The 20,581-nt window shown below is 52.2% G+C and overlaps 6 protein-coding genes across 6 annotated transcripts; 3 read left to right on the top strand and 3 right to left on the bottom strand.

Annotated features, from left to right (window-relative positions):
- Positions 1–640: 640 nt before the first annotated feature.
- SMAC4_07716 (uncharacterized protein) lies at positions 641–3,181 on the bottom strand. Its single transcript, XM_003350861.2, has 3 exons — positions 2,947–3,181; positions 2,572–2,870; positions 641–2,492 (listed from the first exon to the last, which is right to left on the bottom strand). The coding sequence occupies exons 1-3, from the start codon at positions 3,167–3,169 to the stop codon at positions 1,407–1,409; spliced, it is 1,608 nt and encodes a 535-aa protein (XP_003350909.1). The 5' UTR covers positions 3,170–3,181; the 3' UTR covers positions 641–1,406.
- A 1,210-nt stretch (positions 3,182–4,391) lies between these two features.
- Positions 4,392–6,388, bottom strand: SMAC4_07612 (uncharacterized protein). Its single transcript, XM_066090661.1, has one exon. The coding sequence runs from the start codon at positions 5,915–5,917 to the stop codon at positions 4,796–4,798; it is 1,122 nt and encodes a 373-aa protein (XP_065947865.1). The 5' UTR covers positions 5,918–6,388; the 3' UTR covers positions 4,392–4,795.
- Positions 6,389–6,590: 202 nt separating this feature from the next.
- Positions 6,591–8,883, top strand: SMAC4_07611 (uncharacterized protein). Its single transcript, XM_003348007.2, has 2 exons — positions 6,591–7,979; positions 8,165–8,883. Exons 1-2 carry the CDS (start codon positions 7,408–7,410, stop codon positions 8,598–8,600), a joined length of 1,008 nt encoding a protein of 335 aa, XP_003348055.1. The 5' UTR covers positions 6,591–7,407; the 3' UTR covers positions 8,601–8,883.
- A 299-nt stretch (positions 8,884–9,182) lies between these two features.
- Positions 9,183–10,445, bottom strand: SMAC4_07610 (uncharacterized protein; the record flags this gene model as incomplete). The annotated part of the gene is made up of 3 exons (XM_066090660.1): positions 9,183–9,652; positions 9,773–9,838; positions 9,955–10,445. 3 exons carry the CDS (start codon positions 10,443–10,445, stop codon positions 9,199–9,201), a joined length of 1,011 nt encoding a protein of 336 aa, XP_065947864.1. The 3' UTR covers positions 9,183–9,198.
- Positions 10,446–12,057: 1,612 nt separating this feature from the next.
- Positions 12,058–14,594, top strand: SMAC4_07609 (uncharacterized protein). Its single transcript, XM_003348005.2, has 2 exons — positions 12,058–12,819; positions 12,887–14,594. The coding sequence occupies exons 1-2, from the start codon at positions 12,343–12,345 to the stop codon at positions 14,189–14,191; spliced, it is 1,782 nt and encodes a 593-aa protein (XP_003348053.2). The 5' UTR covers positions 12,058–12,342; the 3' UTR covers positions 14,192–14,594.
- Positions 14,595–15,226: 632 nt separating this feature from the next.
- Positions 15,227–16,334, top strand: SMAC4_07608 (uncharacterized protein). The gene is made up of 2 exons (XM_003348004.2): positions 15,227–15,700; positions 15,897–16,334. The coding sequence occupies exons 1-2, from the start codon at positions 15,440–15,442 to the stop codon at positions 16,323–16,325; spliced, it is 690 nt and encodes a 229-aa protein (XP_003348052.1). The 5' UTR covers positions 15,227–15,439; the 3' UTR covers positions 16,326–16,334.
- Positions 16,335–20,581: the final 4,247 nt, after the last annotated feature.

Genomic DNA, 20,581 nt, shown 5'->3' with positions numbered 1-20,581 from the left:
AACTCTGGGAACCCGATGCTGAGACCTTCCACTTTTCTCTCCCCTGAGGGCCCTGTTCAGCAGCGACAAGGCGATGTCATGGGCCATCCTTCGATGTATACCCCAAGTCAGACAAACACCAGCTTTCATGAATCCATCCTCACCCCCAACACCATCTCCGAGGAGACTAGAGGTGCATTCACGCCTTCTGAGAGTCCAGTCCCCTCTGGGCTTGTCCCATCCCAGCCACGACAAGCAACACGTAACGCGCCTGCTAGCGTCACTCGTCCGAGGTAAGCCTGCCGTTCTGGAACACTCAGCTTTGCCGATTGAGGCGAACCCTCCGCTTTTTATCAACAGAAGACAAACTAATATTATGATCATCAAATAGAGGGCAACGTATCCCATGTCCATTGCAAAACTGCGACCACACCTCAAGCACCAACCGAGACATGCAGCGGCACATCAGTAGCAGACAACACAGAAACAATCGTGGGAAATTGATCCATGCAGGGCGGGGGTTGAGCGCAGAAACACCTTGCAGTTTCAGCGGTAGTGGCTGCAGGAGGACGTTCTACCGTGAAGACCACCGGATAAGGCACGAGGCAACCGTGCACCGTGGTCAGCAACCACCTTCGGAGGATCACGATCGGCTTTTGCGAGAGGGACAAGGCCACGAACCCATGTCTCTCTCACCCAGAGACCAGCTGATAACGAACACTAGCAAGGTCCTCATAATGTCCCACCTGTGTCGCGCAAAAGGAAAGAGATCCCCCCTACTCCCTTCACAACAACAAAGAAAGCACATATTGCTACCCCAGTCCCCAGCCCAATACCAGCAATCTTCCTGACAACCAGTCAGATGAAGATGGCCCTCCAAGGACGGCTCCAGGAGCAACTGTCTCGAAAGTCCAAGGCCGCCCAAGACGACGAGAAAACACAAGAGCGTTGTCCTACCCACCCACTAAGTGTCCCAGTACAATCACGAAGACATGCATATCCGAATCGACATGGAAAAGAGGAGAAGGAAGAGGAAATGGAACCACGGGGGTCGACCATGGATTTATTGGATTCACAATGATGTGGGACAGTGGAAGGAACATAAAGACAAGGGCATGGATGCAAACGATCATACACTTCTGGGCTATTATCGCCTCGCGCGCTTCGCACCGAGTAGCACTGCTGGTTGGATGATTCCATTTATTATCGCATTTGCTTTTAGACGTATTCCTTAATGCCAACTGCTTTTCTTTCACTTTCTGCAATATCTTTCTGTTGCTCGTTCTTGCGTTTCACAGCTACCTCTAACCAGGCAGCTTTGCTCCCAACGCCGCCTGCACTTTCAGCTACCTTTGTAAAGACTACGATTCCGACGCATCAAGCATGAGCCAAACTCCCTTTCTTCAAAGCAGCTAGCTACCTGGACGTTAAACTCCACGCGACGGGCCATTACCTGTATCTTCAGGGCCCGGAAGCGGAATCCAGGGATAGTTGTTCCCAGGCCGGCCGGGAAAGAGAGGACCCATATCCATATGCGAGATATTGCCATCTTCACCGAATACGACGCGAGGATAACCAATTTCCTCCTCCTTCTCCTCCTTCTCCTCCTTCTCCACCTTCTCCACCTTCTCGGCCTCCTTCCTAGCCTGCTCCTCCTTCTCCTTCTCCTCCTTCTCCTCCTCCATTTCTTTCCGCATCATCCACAAAACATGATGATGCACCAAATCCCTAGCCGCCACCGCGTCCTCAACACTATCATGCCCCTTATTCCCCCCATCCTGAATGACTCTTCCCAACTTCTTCTTCGCCAGCGCCTTGAGCGACATCCCATCCTCCGGTCTCCTGACCCTTCTCTTCTCCCTCTCCTCTTTCTCCCTCTCCTCCTTCTCCCTCTTAATACCCTCAACAATCTCCTCCCCCGTCCTCACTCCCTCCTCAAAATCCTTGGCCCTTCTAGCCATATCTTCACTCTCCTCTTTTTCTTTTATCTCTTTCCTAACCCCCCCCTCAACAAGCAAACTATCTACGCACCGAGCATGGATCCAGCGCAACGCAGATAAATCGTTCCTAACGCTATGTCCTACGACAATGGTGTCAGGTCCCACAAACTTCCACACTTGTTTGCGCGCCTCTTCAAGTCCACCGAGGATGCAAGTCCCGTTGCGCACAGCATTGTTGATGTCTTGCCGAGTAACGCCGGAGTACTTAGTGTTCATGTGTTGCATTGCCACTAAGGGGCGGACGAGACTGTCGATGAGGATCTGGCCTGTAAAGTAATCGATGAGGGATATACGGATGAGTTCGGATTCGAAGTCGGTGGCGGTGCCCATTTCGCAGTCTATTGCTACTATGGAGCGGAATTGGGGCGCCTGTTGGTTTGAGGAGGGATGATGAGGTGTTGGTTTGAACAGCCATCGGGCTTCGAGAACGCCCGGGGCGTACAGGGTGGGTGTATGAGTGGGCGCACCGGAGCAGGGGGGTTTGGAGACGTGGATGGAGCAGCAGGTCCAGATCTAGAGAATGGGTTAGATCAGGCTTGTTCATGTCTGGATCGGGCCTTGGTGAGAGGGAGATGATACGGGGAGGACTCACCTTGTTGTTAACCCGTCCAGGATGGAACTTGCAGTGCATCTTCGGCTGCTGTTCTTGCTTCATGTTGCCGCTGCCGCTGCCGCTGCCGCTGGCAGTCTCCGTCTCGTTCTGCTTGCCGTTATCATGCGTGTGAGTGTGCGTGTGAGACTTGCCAATGCCACGGCTTCTACGTCTACCGCTTGAACCGTTTGAAGCAGTAGCAGTCGGAGTCGGGGTAAGTCCGTTCTCAGCGCCGCCATTTCCGGGGCCTTCGCCGGCGTAAGAGATCATTCTAGGCGGTGCGCGATCGGGTTTGGTGCCTGATATAATGAGAGCGCAGTCAGTACAGTGAAGCTATCGCCACCTTTTGCCAGTGGGTATGCAAGTGCAACTCACATTTCTTGTTACACTTCTTGCACTTGACCTTCGTCTGAAGCTCAGCTTTAGTGAGCGGGCTCATCACGAATCCAGCCTTGACAAGTTCCGTTGTTGTCGGGATCAGCTTGGTTAGGTAGCGCATGTACTCCTCCGAAGCGACGATCGGTTCGGCGACTTGACGGCCCTGAGCCGCTTTACCCATGGGCTGAGCCATGTGCGGGGCCGGTTGTCGGAAAGCCATGATGTGGCTCGCTGGTGGTTGCTTCGATGAGGCAGTTGCGCGCGCGCGTGGGGAGGGTGGTTGTTGAGTAGATGGTGAGAGGTGGAAGGTGTTGTTATGTTGGAGGAGGGTGCCTTCTTCTTCGGAGAGGGGATGTGCTAGCGGAGGAAGTGAGATTAAGTGTGCAGGGCGAGAGATGGGAGGAAGAAGGGTGGATGGTGAGAGGTGGTGAGGGTACCAGCTACCTCCCGTCCGGTTGTCAAGTCAAAGCTCGTTTTCGTCCGGACTTTGAAGTCTCAGTTCTGCGGAAGAAGTTGACTGGAAGGAGCGGATGATATTGTAGAAGTGTTTTCCCATTCTCCGGAGTTTGCTCTGTTCTTTGTGAGTCAGTCTAAAAGTCAACGGTCGGCAGAATTTGCAAACAATTTGAGAGCTTTAGGAGGCAGATATCCGGTGAGGGGCAGTCATATGAAGGGAGAAGAACGTTTGTTCGTCTAGGCAAACACCGACGGTGTTGGGGTTGGGATCGAAACCCTTGCCAGCCAGCAGAAGGGTGTTGAAGGGATGACAATGTCGATGAAAGGATCTCGACTTCATTTCCAATTTTGTTTGAAGAGAAAAGCCAGATGTTGAAATTGGGCTCCATACGACACTGAACCTCATGCTCTCTCGTCCTCCTGACAGTCCTGCTCTTGCGGCCCATCATTTATACCCTCCCTTTATGTGTTTGTTTGCTTATTGCGTGCAAGCTATGCTTGAGGCTCATGCTATCAATCTGTCACACGGACATTGCCCACACTCCTGGGTTTGAAGTTCAATAGAGCTTCAATGCTTGACATCAACCCAACCTCGCCATACAATGCCAGCCTTGCCTCAGCCAGACTATTCGGCCAACAGGCACGGCTGTCACACGGACATTTGCCGGTGACATTCATCAGTCAAACTGCCGACCAGAATTACCGACAGAATGCCACACGGACATCCGCCGGCGACTTTCATCAATTAAACCACCGACCGGAATTACCGACGGGCAACTGGACGAAGGCTGGCATTCAGAAGATCTACTTGTAGGCAGATGAACTAGATAGACTCGCGCCGATGCCTGGCACACAGGGCTCGGTACGTACCAACCTTCTTTGGTATAAGAAGGCCTTAAGGCTCGACCTTCTCATTGAGGTTGAAAGGATCAACAAGGCCTTCGAGACCAAAGTAGTTTATCAGCTGAATTGAACTACTGTTCCAAGCCCAGAATACTGCCCTTGTCACACAATCTGAGGATGAGACGCCAGCCACTCACGGATATTGGGCAGCAAGTGAGTGAGGCCTAACGACGACGACTGCGTAGGTACCTCTAAGAAGCGAATCAGCAAGATACTTTAAGAACTCAAAGCCAAAGTTGCTGGGTTTTGCTGTCCATACGTCTTTCTTCGGACAAGTACATTTACTTCATTCCATCCCCATCAACAAGGGTCAAGTGGAAGCTTTTCCCTTCATGGATTCGATAAAGACGAGAGTACCTCCTTGATGCTGAAAGCATGTCTTTCCTACCAAAGCTGCGGAAATACTCCCATCGTCAAAACTCAACATCTGCAATCACTCTCTCCTCGAACCATCTCTCCAGTCCCCTAGACCCTTTCTTCAGTACAACTAACTTCCACCCCCCTTAACATCATGCATCATCCTCACCCTCCTCTGCGTCCACTCCCAACAACTAACAGCCTCATACTTCTTCTCCTCTCCCTTCTCCACATCCACACAGCTATCCAAAACCTCGCACGTCTCATTCAAGTTGAACCCAAAGAAGAACGCCATGCTCAACCTCTCCCTTCCCGAGTAGTTCTGCACCCGATGCACCGTACTAACATACTTATCGTTGGTAATCCTCTGCATGTAATCCCCAAAGTTGACCACAAACGTTCCCGGGATCGGCTTGGCATTGAGCCATTGTCCTGATCTCGACAGGACTTGTAGACCGCCTACTTGGTCTTGGCCGAGGATGGTGAAAAGCTGGAAGTCGGTGTGCGAGCCGATGGACACCCTCGTCTCGTCCCCCATCTTCTGTTCCTTTTCCTCCATGGACAACGGCGGATAATAATTAACAGCCATACCCAAATCCGGCCACCTCGACTTATCATCAAATGCTGTCTCTTCCAATCCCAAACTCAGCGCAAACGCCCTTTGCAAGACCCTTCCCAGCCCCAAAACCGCCTGAAAATATCCAATCACCGGCCCTTTAAACTCCAAAGGGACGGCACTCCACGGGTAATCGTCCGCGTCATGTTTGATGAATCTCATTACTTCCTCCGGAATTTCCGCCAGGTCGTTAACGGATGGGTCGTAGCGGGGATCATATCTCCAAGAAAAACTCTCGCGATGGTCGACGCTCTCAAACGGGTTTAGACGCTGCGTGCGGGGAGGTTTCCAGCCGTATTTGTAGAGGGAGTTGTGCATGCTTGCTTTTTCTTTGAGTGAGGTTGGGGAGCGGAAGAAGGTGAAGGCGGCGGTTTCTGCTTCTTGGATTATAGAGGAGGGGACGTCGTGGTCTTTGATGTAGAAGAAGCCATTTGTCGTGGCTGCTTGGCGGATTTGTTGGGCTACTTCCATGCGAGAGGCGAGAGAGGACGAAGAGGAGAAGAGAGGGGCGAGGGAGATGATGGGAAGCTCGGAGGGGAGGGCATCGCGAGGTGGGTGGGGGAGGATGGAGCGAGTTATCGGGCCGTTGCCTGAGGCTAGGCGGAGGGTTGTTGGATGTTGGTCTGTGGTGGACATGGGCGATGTTGTGTGGAGGGTGATTGCTTGGATGCTGAGTTGTGCTTGAGCGTATTTGAAGGAAGGTCGAGGAGTTAAGTAGCTGTGCCACAGGTCCGTGTTCTCAGGAATTGGAGCGTTCTTTGTAGACTGTTGAATCACCGTGGTTTTCTGACTCGACGATGATGAACGTAACGGTGATTTGGTCGCAGATGGTTCCCGTGTTGTAAGTCGTGACGGACACTCAACGTTTGTCGGCAGCCAACACTTGAAGATGATTGTATGACCAGTGGTGTTTGACGGGAGAGCGCGAATACTGGTGAAACTCCAGGTTCTTGATCAAACTGCGACGGGTTTGCCTTGATATCTCCTCCCAAAAGATGTTGTTTCGGAAGAGAAGTCGAGACTCGAGAGGGGTCCGGTCATCCGGATCACATACCCCATAACCCATACAGGACAGGCATGGTTATCAATCCAAAAAAAACAGACTATCCCTGTTCTGGATCTCGGTTATCTTGCTGATTGCACAGTATCGACATGGATGAGAGGGTTTTGTTGGTCTTGTCAGGGAAGTCGAGCCTCATGACCCCCATATCATCGGGGATCTCCGATGGATCGAGCGGCAGCTTCCACCGGGCATCACCCCCTTTTTCAGACACCGAAGCATCACGAAAATGTGATGGACATTGTAATCGAGAATCTCAACTCACAAAAGATTTCTTAGAGAATGAATGCTCGAGTAGAAGTTTGAGTAAAAAGGCCCCAAAGCTCGTCATCTTTGCGAGTCCTTCCACAGAGGAAGAGAGAGAATGACACACTTGGTTGACAGGTTATTGTAGGGTTTCCGAAGCAGTGATGGGCTGGCGGCAGGCACCATGCTGCGCCATTTCAGTGGGCTATGCAGGGACTCGACTTTTGGGATGCTGTTTGTTTGTTGGAAAACAGAAACAGCTCAGTTCTTGCAATCTCTATTACACAGGGTCGGCATTCTTTAATACTGCGAGACCTTCATTGTTGACATTGAACCCGACCCCTTACGCCAAGTGGGGCCAGCTCCCAAGATGCCGGCCGGTTGCCGTTCGTTGCAACCAAACACCACCTCGGTGAAGTTCACAGCGAGTTACATGGCACTAACACTGACTAACAAGCATCATTCGGTGATACGACTGCCGAAGCCAAGCACCCCGCGATGACTTACAAAGGAACACGACATTCCCCCGCGCCGACGCCCGCCTATCACTTACCCAGTTTCCCCAGTTCGTGACCTAATGACTTCCACTTGTGTGACATCGGGGGCTTCACTTGCTCTTTCTCCTCGTCCCCTTCCTGCTTCGTTCGTCTTCATCTTCCTCTGCTGAATCTTCCCTCTTGCAAGATCTTTTTCTCTGCAATTCTCCCGATCGGTCCAACTTCCACCGTTTGAACATCTTCCAACGAAAGCTCCTCGCAACACCAACAACCTCGATCTCGCATTATCGACAGACAACAACCACCATCCACCACCCACAACCATGTCTTCAGTTTCAGTCCCCCCCAAAGGCGTCTGGGTCCCCTCCCCAACCTTCTTCACCACCTCCTCCCCCTCCACTTTTTCTTCAACCCAACCAGCAGTAGACTACACCACCCAAACCTCTCACACACTCTTCCTCGCGCGCTCCGGCATCACGGGCGTCGTCCTCCTAGGCAGCACAGGCGAAGCAATGCATCTTTCCCGGTCCGAGCGCTCCCTCCTTATTTCCTCCGTCCGCAAGGGGCTAGACGAAGCTGGCTTTACCAAGTTTCCGATAATGGCGGGTGTGTTGACGAATGGAGGCGTGGAAGAGACGGTGCAGTGGTTGGATGATTATAAAGAGGCCGGGGCGGAGTATGGGTTGGTGTTGGTGCCGGGGTATTTTGGGAGTGGGGTTTGGGGGAATGAGCAAGGGGGTGTGGTGAGGTGGTTTGGGGAGGTGTTGGAGGGGATGAAAAGTAAGGAGATGGGAGTCGTGATTTATAACTACCCCGGGGTGAGCAATGGGGTTGTGTTGGAGCCGGAGGCGTATAGGGAGTTGGCGAGGAATGAGAGAGTGGTTGGGTGTAAGATGTGAGTAGTTCCCCCTTTTTTTTTTTCCTTGATGAAGGGTTGGTGAACGGTTGGATATTGGGGTTTGATCTGTGGTGGCGGAAGCTTGGAGTTGTGGTGATGCCAACCACAGACCTAGGCCGGGAACATAGCTGGAGCCGTCAACAACCTATTAACAAAAACATTCTAACACCATATGTCAACAGGTCCCACGGCAACATCTCCCACCACCTCCAAGTCTCCCTCGACCCTCAAATCAACCACGACCGTTTCCGCGTCTTCTCCGGCTTCGGCCAACAACTCGGCCCCATCGTTTTATTCGGCGCAGCCGGCGTCATCGACGGCATGTCCGCCTACTACCCCAAGACCGTGGTGCGACTTTTCGAGCTAGCGCAAAAGGACGATCTCCGACCTTCGGAAAAGGCAGAGTTAAACAAGTTGCAATATGTCGTCAGCAAGGCGGAGGAGTTTGTGGTCAAGTACGGACTAAAGGGTATCAAGGAGGCGACGTATAGGGTTGCGGGCTTTGGAGATTTGGAGGCGGCGAGAGTGCCGGTTGTCGGGCGGATGGGGGAAAGTGAGTGGGAGGAGGGGAGGAGGAGGTTTTTGGGGGAGATTGAGGAGGTTGAGAAGACACTCTGAGCTGTTGGTGGTATATCTAAAGGGAGGGAGGTATTGGAGTGGAAATGGCTGGTAGTCGATAGGTAGGTGGTAACGTTATGTTTTTGATAATCTCACTCATTACAGCAGCGAAGGCAAAAGAAACTAAAAAGCATGACCCGTACCGGACTCGGACCTGCAGCTTCTATACTACGAGCCGGAAGAACCGTAGTCCAACAAGAGGGCAGGTTAAGTAGTGTTGACCATTACACCAACGGACCCACTGAAAAATGGACAGGGACGGGAGCTTGTGTACCCCGGAACGGAGGGAGTTGGGATGAAGAGGAACAACCTGGAAGTGAACGGCGAGGTGGCCGGCGGCAGGACAACGGGAAGAGACGGCACTCGCGGAAAACAGGAGTGAAAGGCATCCACGGGATGATTTTATGGCAAGCAACTGATCGAAGCAATCCGAGTTCAGCATCAACTATCAACTATAACGATCATCTACTGAGGCTCACAATCCGTCCACCAATCTACTCATCTACTTCTATCACAACCTCCAGCACCCTGACCACCACCTTTCCCAACCCCACCACTCTCCCTACCCTCTTTATTCCCATCCCCCTCCACTTAACATTCACATCGGCATCCCCTCCATCCCCGGCAACTTATCCAACCACCCCTCCCACTCCTCCCTCACCTTCCCACTCACCCGACACGCATTCGCCTTCCCCGCATCCTGCGCCTTCAGCCCTCCACACGCACTGCCCATACAATTCTTATTATCATCCATCAGCTTCTGCAAACTATCGCCCTTCCACCCAAACACGTAGTCGCCATGTTGTCCGTACCCCGTGTTGTCGCCCGTACTCAAAACAAAGGGCTGCGAGCCGTCGGCCGGCCAGTCCGCTTTGTTGTTGAATTGCGTCGTGTCCCAGACGATTTCGAGCATGATTTGCGGGATTTTGACGGGGTGTGTGGATGGGCAGGCAGAGCCGACGCTGGAGCCGGTGAAGAGAGCTGGCCCGGAGGTCGGGTAGGCGACGTGGGATTTGTGGTCGGGGGAATCGAGGTTTTTGCCGTCCCAGCAGCTGTTTTTTCATTCGTTAGGGACTGACAGGGAGCGGTGGGGCTAGGGAAACAAAAGGGAAGGAGGGGGGATGGGGAAGGTGAAGGGGAGAAAAGTGAGAGCCGGGAGAGGGAAGACTTACGTGGGATACAAAATGTTGGACCGGATACCACTGCAGGGTCCGGTAGGGAAGGCCTCCGTGTCAAGTCTGTTTGTTTGTTCACCCCGGTCAGCATCAGGATCAGCATCAACTCATCATCACCATGTCTCCCCTTCTCCTTCCAACCATCCCCTCTTCCCACTCCAGCGGACAGATAAACGTACCTAGCATCCTGACAAGGCGCCGCATCGTCCCCTTTCCAATTCGCTCCCGAATAGCACCTAAAGCAAGTCTGGCTCTTCAACCCGTTCCCCTTTTTACTTCGTTGATTCGCATCGCCCACCAACATTCTAAACCCCGGTTTAAAAGCCGTAACCTGCCCTTTTCCAGGGGATACATAATAAACCACGAACCCGCCCTTCGTCTGGGCCGTGAACTTATCCTGAAAAAGTTCGCGGTTGGGAATCTGCGGCACGCGCTTATACGACCCGTTGCGCGCGCGGAAGTACATGTTGGCGGTCCAGTAGTTGGAGAGGTCGTCGCTGTAGGAACAAGTGGTGCAGCTTGCGAGTTGGGAGATGTCTTGCGAGGGCATGGATACGTTGAAGGCGTTTCCTCCGACGACTTGGTGGAGGTGAGGGGAGGGGAGCTGCCCGGGGTTTACGAGGGGGTCGATGCGGTCGATGACGATTTGGGAGCAGCCGAAGCGGAGCATGGTTGGAGCGGCGGCGGCGAGGCCGGCGAGGCTCGCGAGGGTGAGGGGGTGCCAGAGCATGGTTGCTGTGGCCCGAAAGGTTGGTGTGTAGATGGTCGATGTGCTGTGGCGTTGCGCTTGGGGAGAAGGGAGAAGGAAGGAGGAGAAGAAGGGATTGCTTCCCGGGAAGAGGACGACGGGTGGACTTTATGGGAGTACCAAGACTCTGAGGCCGGGAGAGGAACTATTGAAAGACTGGGGAAAAGGGGCATGGCATTAGCATCGAGTCCATAAGTTCAGTCATTACCCGGTACTAACCTCACCCATCACCCATCATTCTTTGTCCATCACCAAAAAGACATTCAAAGGTTAAATTACCTTCGACCATCCATCAACATGCCAATCACTTCCCATCTTGGGCTCCCAGTGCGTCTCGACGCATCGAAAACACTATGGCCGTGATTGCTACTAATATGGCCGAGACCTACTCAGCCTATGGCGACTCCCCAAGGGTTTGTCACCGGGTCATAAGACACCGTTATAGTGTTTTGCCCCATTTTGCCGGAAATGGTCAACCATCGGTGGTAGGCTGAACGACCGTCAGCCCGTCCGGAGAAATGGGCGATGAAGTTTCTTGGAGATTGGAGATTGGAGGCATCATGAACATGGAGGTAGTATCGGCAGTAAAGCAACCACCGGGTACATGAACGGGAGTGGGATTTCCAATCCTTTGTGTCACTGGTCAAGAACAACACTCAACAGGTGCTCAGGTGCTCAGGTACTCCGGTAAAGTGCGGCGGAAACGTTTGAGAAATGAAGGAGTGGGTGTTATGCGTTTGGTCATCCAGCGATCAATCGCATACAGGAGTAAAGCTCAAGTTGGGTCTGGAATCTCTCGTTAGCCCGGTTACTTCATTGAACTGACGTGGGAGCCAAACGTGGCCAGGTTACGATGAACACCCATGTTTATCAAGTCCATTGAGTGAGAACAACTCACGTAGACGGTGAAGATGTGAGTGGAATAAAGCGAAGGAAAAAAATGGGTTGAGCGAAGCGTATCAATTTAGCCTCCATTGCGTGTAAAACAGAAGTAAAAGCGTAAGAGGGAAAGAAGATACAAGGAAACACTCGGTTCATACATTGAGCATGATCAGAGTATGTCCAAGATGTACTTTACTGTGTGTGCCGTCCATATTCACGACCATTTGATATGTTGCGACGGGGAAAGAATCCTTCGGTGTTGCGCACTTTACCTCGTCCTCAAACGATGGAGCACTTGCACTTACCTGCTCAGTTGTCGAGGACGGAACTGAGAGGAAACACCATCTCAGTCCGGCGGCTCCTTTCCGACCACCGACTCCCAGGTCCCGACCCTCCTCGACTCCCAGGTCCCGACCCTCCTCGACACCCCCCGGCCATTCACGGCAGGCGCTGGCAAACTGAAGTGAACCTTCGGGACCGACAAAAGTAAGCCACACCCGTGTGGCTGACCCAAAGACCAAGGGTTTGAAATACTCCTGCCGTGCCGGCCACCATCAAATTTACTTCTCCCGTCTCTCTCCTTCATTCCCACAAAACCAGCGAAGGAATGTCGGTCGGAATCATTTGTTGCCATTATTGCCATTTATTTGCGCATTTCCCCACCCAACTTGTCCATGACGTGAAGCGGCGCCGAGTGTAGTCCATTCACTCCGAGCTGACGGGAAGCTGAACCGCCCAGATGGCCCCAATCGAGCCACTTATGTCCGAACGACCAGTGAAGGGATGGGAGGTGAATGGCCATGGGTGTACAACATGAGATGACAACTCGAGCTGAGGGTACAAAAGCTTTTGAAATCCAGCAGCCCTGAACTTTCGAACTCTTGCGACCACAAGATTTTTCGGAAACTGCGCGGATCGATCGCGAAGTAGCCCAAACATGGCATCCCCGAAATCCAACATGTCGATGTCGACCTTCGAGTCCGACAACAAGAGCAAGAGCGAGGACATGGAGTCGCACAGCTCATTCGTGCCGACTCCTGATGCTAAGAGCGAGGATGAGAGCAGCAACGATGGCCAGCACAAGATTGTCGACGAGAACAACAAGAGCAAGGAGAGTGAGCTGAAGACCGAGCAGGCGACCACCCCCATTGCCACCCCGAGCGCCTCGAGTGCCCCGGCTTTTGACTTCGTCAAGGCCGCTGAAGACCTCCTCGCCGACGCGAAGAAGCTCAAGGCGACCCTCGAGCGCAAGCCCAGCGGTCCTGACTCAAAGCCCAGCGATGCCAGCTCCCATGCGCCCCCTATGCCGTCGCCCGAGGAGATGATGCTCCGCCAGCGCATCGCCAAGCTCGGCAAGAAGATCGCCTTTGAGACCGGCCCGCCTATGGCCGTACTCATGTCGGAGATGGCCGCCGTAAGTGCACCATCACTCTCTACCCCCAAACACTGTAGCGTATCCAACTGACAAACCTCTCTCGCAGATTGCCGACACTGCAGCCTGGAACATCTTCCTTACCTGGCGCGCATTCGACCACATCCCTCTGACGGGCTCCATCTCCATCATCGACCTTGCGCGCGCCATCAAAGCTGATGTGAACCTCGTCTCCCGCTTTGCAGGCATGTTGATCTCCACTGGCAAATTGATCGGCTCCCGTGTCGATGGTAACGAGAGTGGTCCCCCCACACACGTCTCCCACAGTCGCATCTCCCGCCTTCTGCGTACCAACACTTCGCCGGCCACCGCTGCCATCGCCATCGTTAGTTTCGGCAACGGCATGAAGGGCTTCGCGAAGTGGCCCGAGTACTTCAGCAGACGCGGCAAGGTCGAGCCCTACCCTATGGCTTTCGACGAACATATTTTGGTCTACGAGAAGCGCATCAAGGGCAGCACTGTCAGCTCTGTGAATATCGGAAGACCCGCAGAGGATGGCAACAGACCTTTCGTCCAGACGCCCTTCTCTCTCGGCTGGGGTCATCCGGATATGGCGCCTTGGGAAGTCAAAGCCATGTACCCGGAGTACGCGCGCATGTTTGAGATGGCCATGGCGGCCAAGGACAAGGGTGCGCAGGGCGCTTTGGGTGGCGACTTGGGCGTTGGTGTTTATCGCGGCGTCAACTCTGAAGATCCGAACAGGAAGTTCAGCCTTGCTTGGCTTGCGGATGTTGCTCGGGAGGCGCCCAAGGTTTCTGAGTTCATCAACAAGATGAACAACAACGACGGCTTTGTTACCTTGGTCAACAAAAACGTCCAACCGATTGTAGTCGACGTCGGCGGCGGACTGGGCCACTTCCTAGCCAATCTTCTGGCCCAGATCCCGGAGCTCAAGCCGGAGCAGTGCATCTTGCAGGACCGTCCCGAGGTTATCGCCCAAGTCGCCAAGAATATCGAGGCCGGTGATGAGAGGTTGAAGGGAGTCAAGACCATGGCGCATGATTTCTTCAATCGTCAGCCCGCGGACGCCAATGGAGCAGCTGTTTACGTCCTTCGTCGTGTCCTTCTGGACTACTGCGATGAGCAGGCTGTCGCGATTCTGAAGCAAGTGAGGGCTGCGCTCAGCGACAACGCCAGAAAGATCGTCATCATGGAGGGAGTTCTGCTGGACAAGCCTTCGCCCGAGAACCGCTTGGTGGATATGGTGATGCTGAACTTGGGTGGAAAGCTGAGGAACGAGGAGGGATACAGGAAGCTGTGCAAGACGGCTGGCCTGAAGGTTACGGGATATTGGGTCGATGTGGAGGGTGCGAGCTGTGTTGTTGAGTGTGTCAAGAACGAGCAGATTTTTTGAAGACTTGGTTGAAGACTTCATGCATGGCCTCCTAGGCCGTCACGCTTGAGGTCATACACCGTTACGCTTCTTAGGATTCTTGAGAGGGACGACACTCGTCAGGGATATAAACGCCCGTTCTGACCACAACTTTTGAGTACCAACCATTGGGGCCGGATCCTCGGTGGTCTTGGTTTGATAGAGGAAGGGAAGAAAGAAAGAAAGGAAGAAAGAGACGGGAAGTTGATGCCCCGGTGTGGTGTCGACACAACACCAGGGTTAGACATGCACATATCTAAGGGTTACATATGTACATACATTCCCCAAATCAGGAACCCCACTAGAGGGGGCAACACTGGTGATGACTTCACACCAGCCGGCCCTTCCATAGAAGCTGTAAATAAACAAAACAACAAACAAAAACCACGCCCAATCCTCGCAGTGCAATTGACCAATGCAAATTCCTCCTGCCGTCTCGCAACAGTTTCACATTCATCTTTGTGCAAGGTCTCTCCCTTGTCGAGGACTCGAGCGACCAAAATGGAGCTATCGATAGTGACGTCACCGCTACCCCACATCCATCGGCGATGGACCGCCCCCGTTGTCCGTTCCTGAACATTTAACCTCGATTGGCAACTGCAATAACCCGTTGATCGGTGACGACAGCGATTGAGCACGCAAACAGCATCATTGATTTTGATCTCCGGCCCGGAGCTTTTGGAACGGGCGGCGGGGGCGGCGAGTAAATGAGAGCAAAAAGAGGAAAGAGCAAAACTGCAAAGATGAAGAAGGGACGGGAGATCAACGAACGTGTGACGAAAGACGAAATATGACAAGGTGACGAGGGGAAGATGCCAAGGGGGATATAAGGAGAACTGAGGAGCTGCTGTTGCAACTTGTAGATGTTTGGATCTAGACTTTGTTTGATACTCAGGCAATTGAAAAATATCAACTGATATCTTCCTCGCGGCGAACATCCAGAAATTAATCCACGATCGACTTGAGCTCTTGGAGCTTGAATGACAACCTAAAGCAAACACTCAAACAACTGACGTAAACAAACAAATCTCCGCATTCCAACCCGCATACTCACAGCTTGAACCGCAGATTGAACACGCAGGTTATGCTCCTCACCCGCGTCTTACGTCCCGCTACAGCCAGCACCAGCACCGTCTTCTCCAAACCACTTCTTCCCTCCATCGCCCTTCCAATCACCACAACCTTCCAAACAACCCGCCCCATCTCAACAACCCCCACCCCCCTCTCAAAATGTACAATGACAAAGAAGGCAACAAGCGTTCCGAAGGCAACGAGCCTCACCAGTACCAATCCAGCAACCAGACCGACAGACCGGAAGACCAGTGGAAGTTCCGCGCCCCCTACAAGATCCACGACAGCAGCGGCGGCAAGAACTTTGACGTCAAGTGGAAGGGCAAATGCCACTGCGGCGCGATCCAGTATGAACTGAGCAGAGAGAAGCCGTTGGCGAGCAAGTATTGCCATTGTACGACTTGTCAGAGGATGCATGGTGTAAGTTTTTCTACCCGGACCTCTACCTAGGTTATCTGCGAGAGAAAGAGGAGATGTGGAGAGGAGGGGCAGGGGAGGTCGAGCGCAGCGACGGAAAAAAGAAAAAAAGAAAAAAAAAAAAAAAAAAAAAAAAAAAAAAAAAGGAAAGAAGATGATGGGACTGGAGCTAACAAAGAGATAACAAAAAAAAAAACAGGCCCCCTTCCAATGGGCAGCCATCTTCCACAAAGAAGACATCAACTTCACCAACGGGCACAACGACCTAGGTTGGTACGATCCCACCGCCAAATCGACGACGCACCATTTACCATGCAAGGTGCAATGCGCCTACTGCCGAACGCCCATCATGGACGAAGGGCGCAACATGATTTTGCTCTTTCCCACGCTGATCGAAGGGATTAATACCGAAAAGGGAAGGAAGGCGTTCGAGGTCCAGAGTCATATGTTTTATCCGCAGAGAGTGGTGGATATTAAGGATGGAAAACCAAAGTTTAAGGGACTCGCGGGTGAAAGTAATCTGGTGGATGAGGAAACGGGGGAGGAGCTGGAGGGGACGAATCCGAAGGAGAAGAAAGAAAAGGAGGAGAGGGAGAAGGGCGAGGGAGACAAGAAGAAGGATGAGTGACTTGTTAGTAGGACGTCCAGGCGTTGATGAAAGGAAGGATGGGCATCAGCTTGAGCATGAGTAGGCGTTGGTGTTGGTAGGCTGAAGGTGGTATGGCTGTCTGGCGTTTTGTGAGACTAGAGACTTGACATGATAATGAGCAACGACGTTTATTACTACAATCCGATTGTCCCTTTCCCATTTCCATTTGATACTGGCAGCTTTCTTAGTATCGCGAAGAAATCGAAGGACAGTAAGCCGAATAACATAACAGCGATTATAACCGCGGGCAAACCCGACGAACCTGCGATATCGGCAAACACAAGAAACAAACCACATAACAGTAAACTATCAACAGCGCATATTGTGCCCCCTCGTATCTGGGTATCGTTCTACCACTCCCAAGCCCAACGGTGATCTCGTTACCTGGAGCACTTACAAACGCAGCAGGTGAAACCGTGATTCTATCCGGATGATGTTGGCGATTCATGGTCTATAGTTCATGGTTCACGGTTAGGGCTGCCAAAACCATAACCGTGGCCCTCGAGAGCCGACGGTATGCTGTGCCACGGGTACTCGACAGCTCGACTCGGTTTCAAGGCGTGGTGCTTCGGCCATGCGGTCGGCACAAAGTTCCCTAGCATATCTATTAGTTTAGTCCAAGAAAACGCGCATTTCCGCTCTTCGAGTTACTTATAATACAGAAGCATTTGAGCTTTTACCGGAAGGCGGCTGCCCTTTTAAATCCTCCACTTGTACTTTCATAAAAGGAGGAAGAGAGAGAGGTATTAGAACCGAAGGAGAGAGACACAGAGGAGAAAGAGGCTTTGTGGCATACATACTTGTACTAAGCCCTGGTCATTTTAAGGTAATTCCTTCAAACCATAGTCAGAAGAAGGGCTAATGAAAGTTAGTGAAAGTTCGTGTTCTCCTCCTGTTCCACCTACTGCGTGTATGCGAAGAACTAAATGAACCAATAAAGCAGTCCTAGGTATACTGGAATTCGGCCAGAAATACTTGAAATCCGAGGGTACTGGTCAACACTTTTTTTTTTGTTGTTGTTTTTCCCGCAGGCCGAGCAAATTTGTACCAGTACGCCTGTGCGGATGGGAGTACTAAACTGCCAAGCAGATGCTGTGGCCGTCGAGACTCGGGAAGTTGAGGCTTGAGCCGGTGCCAGTGCCGATGCCGGCGTTGTGTGACGATAACTTATTTGGCGTACATGGACCGGAGCGTTGATTCGACATTCTGGAGGCTCGGAGAGTATATATCCGTCTTAGTGAAGAGGGGGACGACAGGAGTTAGAAGTCGATCCGTTTCCTCGTCTGCGAGCCCTGGTCTTACGTGATGCGAATTTGCGCTGTGACCGGCTCGGTCCTCGTCATTCCCACTTACACGGCAGTGAAATGCATATCCGAATCCATCGATTTCGGCGATTTCTGGTGTAGTCTCTCGATGCTCATTTTCGATTCTTGACAAGTTTGACAAGCATATATGTTGGGCGTGGGAGGACGACCGCACTCGGGATTGACTTGATTTCTCATATTGTGACTTGCCATCGCACTCCCGGGAGGTTTCCAGGTTTATGTGTTCTCGATGCGCATATACAGATAGCGCGCGGTGGCAGATATCTCGATGGTGTGCATGAAGCCTGGGTGAGGAAGGTATCCGCTGGATTGACAGCCGGCCATGATTAAGGCGGCCAAAAGCGGATGAGGGACGGATAAAAATCACTGACTTCCCATGTGATAGCTGTGCAAAGCACAGGTCTTTCGTTGGCTTGTATCTGAGATGAGAGAGATCTGCCCCATTGTGTTGTTCTCTGGAGGGAGTGTTCTTTTGCCTTGCTGTATCGCATATTGGGAAGATGATCGGTCAAAAGCTAAGAGTATAAGAGAGATCTTTCGGATGCAACTACACTTTTCGTTAGTTTCATCGTTAGTTTGACTGGCGAGACTGGGCGCGCGCTTGATTACATTTCAAAGGATGTATGTGACCGTGGGGGTATGTAGATGATGGATGAGAAAAGTCTCGAGCTTCATCTGCAGCTCGAGACTCGAGACTCGGCAGTAGAGGACCTTGATGGCTTGGTGATGATGCTATAACAGCATGGGCCGTAAAATACTTCTGATACTGTTAGTTTCTTAACTTCACATCACAATCGCACCGATCCGATAACATCGTGAACGGCCCATGAACGGCCAACGGCCCGCACCCCTCGATAAGATAACATCAATAACAACCGAAGAAGAAGCGAGAATCACCTCCAACCAACCAAGAGCCCATTCGGGGAGAAAATGGCTCATCATTCGCCGGCGTCATTCAAAATGAAACTTCAGCCTGATGTACATGTTTTTCTCACGCACTTCAGGCGCCCGGGCCGCTTGGTGTTGCATCGTCAACCGTCTGATCTGTGTCCTGAGTCTTCGGGCAATTGGAGTCATTGGACTTTGAGTTGGGAGATGATGACGGATGGCGGGGCATTTCATCCCCTGTCGGTCTGTTAAGCGCGGGAATTATTCACTGCTGATACAACCCTAACCCGTGAGTTACGCAATCGCCCGATCTCCCGCCGGGAGAGCTTTTGACGTGATCCGGTCGCGGCCCCGGACGATGGTATTCGCGGGGCACCGCACGGAGTGACAAGGAGGGACTGACTGTCTACGGAGACCTGGACCGTCTGGAGGTCTCGCGGTACGAACCCGGTGTTACACGTGCAATTGTGAGTTTACCCTTTAAGGTGGGTGTCTGGGTGTTTTCTGGAAAGATTCGAAAGACTTGTGTAAATTGGGCCCTCGAGGTCGGTGAACACTCAGACTCGGCAAAGGGGTCGGAATGAACCGAGCGAAAGACTCGCAGGACTCGAAATACAAAAGGGGACTGGGGATGGAGGTCTGGGCGTCGAGAGCGGTGACTTGGGCGGTGACCCCGAGTCGACTCGCTCGGATCCTCGATCCTCGATTCGCGAGATGGGGGGCTCTGGGGTTTATGGGATGATAAGGGCAGTTGGAGGCTCGTTCTTTTGGTCTCGTCTGATGTTTTGATGGTGGCGGTGAGTATGTGCACTCTGAGATCCTTGATAAGTACACCAGAGACGTGATTCTTCGAGCTCTGATGTACTTGTGATCTTTGAAAGACCTTTACCAAATTTGTACGCTCTCTTGGCTGTCAAACTGTCAGCATAGGATTTAGGTTTTAGTTTCTTTAAGTTCCCGGGTAGCGTTGCCATTTTCCATCACCGCCAAAAGCGACCAGTTCGGCGCGGAAAGGGGACTGGCCATCGTCGATTCGTCGGGCCGTCTTCGGTCTCTTTGGCACTTGATGAAGTGTTACTGCCAGCACTTCTTCCTGATTCTATCCCCAGTAATAACTCGAATAAACTCGATCTCCATCAGTTAATTATCACATTTACGAACCGGCAATATCCAGTCAATGGAAACCTCCTGACCTGAGTTTCAAACGAAGCATCCATCGTCTACACATGTACACGGCAGACCAGGAATTTGCAAAGAAGCTTGGTTGTTGCACTTTTTGAGTTTTTGTTAGCGTTGAGCTTGGTTCAATTGACACTGGCAATTACGTCAGGCCACTTGGCCCATGCATTTGAACCCAGAGAGGTACATCTGTTAGTGCATGTACCTTGCTGCCTGCCTGCCTGCTTGCCTCAATACTGGACGGAACGGTCTGCATCGTGACAGTTCAGCTGTTCAAAAGCTTGGTGTTTTGGAATCAGATCGGATCAAATAATTGAGACAATATTTTTTTCTCATCGGAGTCAATTCCTTCGGCTTGCTATTCTGGGCACATGATCCGCAAGCAAGCGAGGGCTTTCATTTCCCAGTTTGGATCATTTTCATGAGCGGTACCTACCCCGCCAACCCCCTCCACCACCACCATCATTTTGGTTGCTTCCCTCCCCCAGTCCGTCAGTCGCTCTTCTCTTCCCCTCCATGCCCCATGGCCGGTCATTCGGTCGTTCATCCAATGGGCGTTGCCTGGGCGCGGATCTTCGGGCCCATATGCGGAGGTTGTGGACAATTTAATCACTTGTACAGTATTGATATACACGAATATTCTGTACAGACTTTTCTACAATGACATCTGATGGTGCCCCTCTGCCGCACCGTGACACGAAAAACGGGGTTCCTTTGATTGTAGGATGCAGTCACAGAGGTCATCTTGTCAAAGAATACAAACTCGCAGTTGCACCGAAGACACCGTGACAGCATGGCTACAACCCAAACTCTCTGGTCTAGGTCGGCATCTAATAGCTCAAG

The sequence above is a fragment of the Sordaria macrospora genome, chromosome 7 (assembly GCF_033870435.1).
Source record: "Sordaria macrospora chromosome 7, complete sequence".
NCBI classification, from domain to species: domain Eukaryota; kingdom Fungi; phylum Ascomycota; class Sordariomycetes; order Sordariales; family Sordariaceae; genus Sordaria; species Sordaria macrospora.
The sequence above is the reverse complement of the archived record's forward strand: the minus strand, read 5'-3'. Positions and strand labels throughout refer to the sequence as shown.

Coding starts and splice junctions, on each gene's coding strand:
- SMAC4_07716 (XM_003350861.2), bottom strand. CDS start 3,169: ATGGCTTTCCGACAACCGGCCCCGCACATGGCTCAGCCCATGGGTAAA. Junction 2,871..2,946: donor CAAGAAGTGTAACAAGAAAT/GTGAGTTGCACT, acceptor TCATTATATCAG/GCACCAAACCCGATCGCGCA. Junction 2,493..2,571: donor CTGGACGGGTTAACAACAAG/GTGAGTCCTCCC, acceptor CCCATTCTCTAG/ATCTGGACCTGCTGCTCCAT.
- SMAC4_07608 (XM_003348004.2), top strand. CDS start 15,440: ATGTACAATGACAAAGAAGGCAACAAGCGTTCCGAAGGCAACGAGCCT. Junction 15,701..15,896: donor CTTGTCAGAGGATGCATGGT/GTAAGTTTTTCT, acceptor AAAAAAAAACAG/GCCCCCTTCCAATGGGCAGC.
- SMAC4_07609 (XM_003348005.2), top strand. CDS start 12,343: ATGGCATCCCCGAAATCCAACATGTCGATGTCGACCTTCGAGTCCGAC. Junction 12,820..12,886: donor TCATGTCGGAGATGGCCGCC/GTAAGTGCACCA, acceptor CCTCTCTCGCAG/ATTGCCGACACTGCAGCCTG.
- SMAC4_07611 (XM_003348007.2), top strand. CDS start 7,408: ATGTCTTCAGTTTCAGTCCCCCCCAAAGGCGTCTGGGTCCCCTCCCCA. Junction 7,980..8,164: donor AGAGTGGTTGGGTGTAAGAT/GTGAGTAGTTCC, acceptor ATATGTCAACAG/GTCCCACGGCAACATCTCCC.
- SMAC4_07612 (XM_066090661.1), bottom strand. CDS start 5,917: ATGTCCACCACAGACCAACATCCAACAACCCTCCGCCTAGCCTCAGGC.